Source organism: Charadrius vociferus, unplaced genomic scaffold, assembly GCF_000708025.1.
Source record: "Charadrius vociferus isolate BGI_N301 unplaced genomic scaffold, ASM70802v2 scaffold621, whole genome shotgun sequence".
NCBI classification, from domain to species: domain Eukaryota; kingdom Metazoa; phylum Chordata; class Aves; order Charadriiformes; family Charadriidae; genus Charadrius; species Charadrius vociferus.
Window position 1 is genome coordinate 889,708 of NW_009646926.1, and position 5,138 is coordinate 894,845.

Sequence of the window (5,138 nt, forward strand, 5' to 3'; positions counted from 1 at the left end):
GGTGGGGGGATGATGCCCCAAGGTGTGATGGTGCTTCCCCGCAGACAGAGTCCAGGAGGAATTCCTGGAGCTGCTGGAGCTCCTGGTCTCCTGCGCTCGCACCTATGTTGCCTCGCTGGCCGCCATGGAGGAGTTCCACCTCAGCCTCTCGCAGTGCGTGGTCCTGCGCTATCACTGGATAGACCCCTTCGTCCGCTCCCTCAAGCAGCGCCTGGCTCCCTTCCACAGGTAAGGACAGCCCCGCACACCCTGCCCTCTCCCCCGGCGTCCCAGCCTCACCAGCATCCGCACCCCGGTAAAGCCCTGGGGAGTTTTCCTCTCCACTTCGGGATCCAGCACTGGACAAGTCAGGTCTCTCGGCTTTCAAGGACGAGGCCAGAGCTATGCCATCCCATAAACCATGGGTGGTTTCATTGCTTACATCTGGCTCAGGCGCCCACTGAGCATCAGCTGCTTCAGGGCTGCTGTTGCTGTCAGGGCTTCAGTGGGGAATAGATTGATTTGAGCCCAGAAGGGTTCTGGTTGCACTGATTCAGTCCACTTGCAGCATGCATTTGCTTTTATGTTTCCGCACCTTGGCAAAAATCCTGTGTGTGTCCCCCCATTTTCTGGTGGTTTGTTGTTGTTTTTTTTAAATCCTGTTCTTCCCCCCTGCCCCCAGCTGAAATAGGATCTTTCTTATTTCAGGTTCTTCTGTGTGGCTGACCAAGTGAAGGTTTACACCAACCAGAACAAAACCAGGTGAGTGAGCAGTGGGGCAGCCTGCCTGCGGAGAAGGCTGGGCAAGGCACTGAGTGGATGGGAAGTTTCACCCTGCCTGTCCCACGGTGACTGGGCTGAGCCATGTGATGGGGCAGTGTGCGATCCCCTTGTCTCCAGAGGTTTCCTGCCTTTCCCCGGCCACTTGCACAAATTTTTAGCTTCACTGCTGATTCTCTGCAAGCCATTGGTCTTGTTAGCAGTGGGTGAACCTCAGGCTGCAGGATTTCAGTCTCCTGGAGAGAGGATATCTGTTCGCAACATGACCTGAGGGCAGGTCTTTCTGCTGGGGTTTGATTCGTGCTACAGTTTCACAGCAGCTACCAGAGGCAGCCACGTTCACTTCCATCTACCATCTGGTTTGTTCTGCGGTTTTGCAAACCCTTGCACCAGCATGAGCAGCCTGGGGCAAGCAGAGCTGGGAACCACCTCTTTTGGCAGCAGTGCCGATTGTGAAATTGCAGTGCAGGTCTTCTAAGAACTGGAGAGAAAGAGCTCACAGGGTGCTAATTCTCTTGGGTGTCAGCTCAGAAGCCTGATTCCAATTGAACACAATTAAGTAGTTTAAATGTCAAAGCAAAGGTGATTAAAACTGTGAAATGTTGCTGAATCTAGCAGGAATAATCCTGGGTGAGACTTAGTCTTCCCCTCTCCTCCTCGAGTCTGGAAAGCGTCATCCAGACAGTCCTTGAGGAGGTACCTCTGTCACATCTCTCCAGCTTGGTACTTCCCGTTCCCTGCTTCCCCTCCTGCTGTAAAACCCTTCTGGCAACTTCCGCTTTTTGAGTGCAGCTCCTGCATGGGTACTGCGCTCTGCTGAAATACCCTTTGAGTCCATCCTTTGCCTGGAAAATGAGTTTTCATGTCCCAAAAGGTGCTGAGTTAATCTAGTAAAATCTACACGGTATATCATCCAGTCCTGCTTCTCCCTGCTACCACGTCTTTTCTTCAGAATACAGTCATCGTCCTTGAATGCTTAAACCTGGCATTCCTCAAATTAGCTTTTGTTGGTGGGTAGGGAATGTGCTAGGTAGGAAAGCAGGGCTAAGTATGCTTACAGCAGTGCTTTTTGCAGCATGAATGGGTGCTTGCTGTCTCTCCTTGTCTTTCTTTAGGACCTTTATTGGCTTGGAGGTCTCTGCTGGGCATTTCCAGCTGCTGGAGCTGGTCTCGGAGGTGGACAGAGTTCTGGAGGAATTTGACCTTCCCACATTCTACAAGGTGAGGGGTCTCCCAGTTACTTCCCTGCTGGTCTGGATATGCCATCTGGTTCCTTGTGAGGGGTCCATGAAATGGTTCACCCCAAATACAGAGGAGTGAGGAGGTTAGACTCTGAAATGGGCTTCTCTAGGCCAGTCGGTGATGCTCATATTTAACACCCTGACACGATCTTGCTGAGAATGGGACTTGTGCAAGTCTATGACTTCTGCATCACATCCTGTGCAGGAGACTAGGGATGTTATCTATCTGGTGGCCTCTTGAGAATTGGATTTCTGAGGTGAAGGGCCAGAGCATATGTCCCAGTCGCTGCCCTACTGTGTGTGGAAGCAGGGTTGTCCATTGAATGGACGTAGGGTGAACATTGTGGGTGATGCTCGTGCCTCTTGGGAAGTTTCCTGGGGCATCGGTCCAGCCTCTTTGCTTGGTACTAGCTTTGGTTTTGGATTTTGAAGGGCCAAACCTTGATTTCTCTGTCTCCAGAGTTGACCAGGGGGCTTCTGTGGGTTATTCAGAAGTGACCCACCTACCTGCTCCAGGACCATTCGTGAGAGGTTCTCTGCACAGTTGAAAAAGCTTCTGCAGAGCTGACTGCAGGGAGGCTGGGAACCAGGCAGCCTTGCCCACTGGTGTCCAAAAAGGCTGGAGTGGGGAGCCTAGGACTCATCTTGCTCCAGCACTGCAACTGCTGAGCTGGTGGAGGGGGCTCTCAGCTTTGGGATCCTCCTACCTCTGCCATCCCAGGCAGGGCAGCATCACACCAGATCTCCTGCTGCGGCTCCATGCGTTGAGCAAAGCCCTCATGATCTGATCCCTGTTTTGTCTTCAGGACCCGTCGTTCCATATCAGCTTGGCCTGGTGTGTCGGGGACATGTCCGACAGGCTGGAGGGGCAGTGTCTGCAGGAGCTCCAGGTGCGTCCCCATGCAGCGTGGAGAGCAGGGGGAGAGCTGAGCTGATGTCTAGCCACGTCTCCCTGCTGAGGGTGGGGAGCGGGAAAATCTCTTCACTGAGCAAGACAAACTTCACTGGGTTGAAAGAAGAGAAGCTTTTGGGGGGAGCATGTGTTAAATAACCCTCCAGAGGCTCCCAGCTGCAAACAGCCTCGTCTCTGACTTGATTCAGAGCGGGACCTGCCAACTCCTTCCTCTGGCAGATCCACTCTCCTTGTGCTGAATCTTGTGTCTGTTTTTCCAGGACATCGTGGACGGGTTTGAGGACTCGGCGTTCCTGCTGCGTGTCCAGTGGGAGCAAATCCATTGCAAGTCGGGGAACAAGTACTTCTCCTTCCCCTTGAGGTAGGGGCCAGTGGGGCTGTGCATTTCAGAGCCTCAAAGACCCTTCTGTTCAACCAAGGAGCGTTCCCCAGCACGGCTCTGAGTGTTGCAGGCTGTCACGCATCTCCCACGCTCTTCTTGCCTGCTCAGCATCTCTGGGGTGTTTGTGGCCTCACGTCGGGCTACTTCCAAGTTTGAGTTGCTGACTGAAGAAATGTACGTTTGTAGCAGATTTCATCCTTGCCGCTGTATGTGCTGCAGTCAGCATTGGTGGTTCCAGCCATCCCACGGTTGCTAATTTTGCTGATTTAAAAAATAAACCAAAAAAACAACAACAAAAAAAACCCACAAAACCCAAAAAACTCTATATAAGCCATAGATGCCTTACGGGAAGGAGGAAGAAAGTAGCGTGGGAGGCTGTTGTGAAAGGGAGGGTGTCTCGCACGTTTGGAAATGTCGCTGCCTGATTTTCAGGAGGCTCTGAGCATGCTTTGAGTAGCAGGAGGCGAGGATGTGGAGCTGGACTCTCTCACCAAAGCAGCTCCCTACAGTAAGCCAGGACGAGTTCCTGAGTCATGTTCCACGTCCCTCTCACCCTGCTGCTGCCTCTGTAAGGGAAATTTCAGTGTCAAATCCTTTCACCAAACAGCAAAAGATGAAATCTGGAGTGGAAAGGTTGGAAACCCCCTTGTGTTTCAGTGCTCCAGGCTGGGTCTAAAACACGATCTTTGGTTTAAGATTGTGGGTGCCATAAGCCCAGGACTTCTTTTGGGGGGGGGGGGGGGCGCCTGCTTCTCCCGAGAAGCTTGCTGCTGTGCGTGGGCGAGCCCGAGACAGGGCAGCGTCAGCTTTTGCCTGAGCTGGAAGGGCCATGCGCAGGGGTGAGTCAAGGGGGTGGCAGCTCCTCCCCCCGGCTCCACACTTTTTCTGTGTGGGAACAGCATCCCCAGTGCCGTGATGACCCTGGGGACCATACGTTGTCCCTTGGGAGAAGCTCCTTTTTAATCCTTTTTTTCCTGCCGGGAGGGTGGCAGCAGCCTCTTGGGAACTGGGAGCAGGATGCCGATGTGCTGCCCTGGATCTTTCATTACGCGTCTGTCTGTTGAAAGACTTGGGGACTTCTGAGCAGTAAAAATCTGTCTCCTCGTGTCGTAAAATTGTTTCTGTGGTATATTTCAGCCACTCCCTTTCAGCCGTGCCCAGCTCCTGCAGACTTCAGACGAGGTGATGCCTGCAAGAGCTTCCGTGAGCTCGTGCTGCACTGCCTCTCCTTGCACAGTGAGAGAGACCAGGGCCCTGGTGGCCGTGGAAGCATCTCGGCACAGGTCGTGGTGTCTGCCAGCAGCCAGGCAAGGGCTGCATTGGCTGTATTTCAAAACCCTTAATGAAACACTGTTAAGTCTGTAACCGGTTAGTTTCTGGGATGGGGAGCTGTGTGATAAGGCGTGTGGTTACAACCCCGAGTTTTCTTTTGGGGAAGGAAAAGCAAACAAAGAGGGATATATTTAGCCCCTGGAGACTTCCAGTGAAACTGGCTCTGGCACGACTGGTTTCGCTGTGGTCCGAGTCCAGCAGTGCCAGGTTAATGCTCAACCAGTGGCCCCTCTCCCTCCCTGCCAGGGCCTGGCTTGGCACGTGGCCCTGTTTTTTCACTAGGTGGGTGTCAGGGACCCAGGGGACGGGGGCAGGACACAGCCGGGCTGGGTGGCAGGACTGTGGGGACAAAGTCGGGGGACAGCCGGCTGCTGGTGTAGCCTGAAATAGCGGGTGTGGCAGGACGGGGGGTGCACGGGGTCTGGTCTGCGTGTGACGGGCCGTGGCTCTGCCCGCGGCCACCCGTGGGAGCGCGCCGCGGCCCCGCCCCTATAGCGCTGGGGCCCCGCCC

General features: G+C 54.1%; 1 protein-coding gene across 1 annotated transcript in view; it reads left to right on the plus strand.

The window, feature by feature from the left end:
* USB1 (U6 snRNA biogenesis 1) overlaps window positions 1–3,278 on the plus strand; it is a 4,632-nt gene extending 1,354 nt beyond the window's left edge. Inside the window, exons 2-6 of the mRNA XM_009894507.1 lie at window positions 45–228; window positions 688–741; window positions 1,875–1,980; window positions 2,807–2,890; window positions 3,174–3,278. Of these exons, the coding sequence (XP_009892809.1) occupies window positions 45–228; window positions 688–741; window positions 1,875–1,980; window positions 2,807–2,890; window positions 3,174–3,278 (533 nt within the window). The remainder of the gene's footprint in view (window positions 1–44; window positions 229–687; window positions 742–1,874; window positions 1,981–2,806; window positions 2,891–3,173) is intronic.
* Window positions 3,279–5,138: the final 1,860 nt, after the last annotated feature.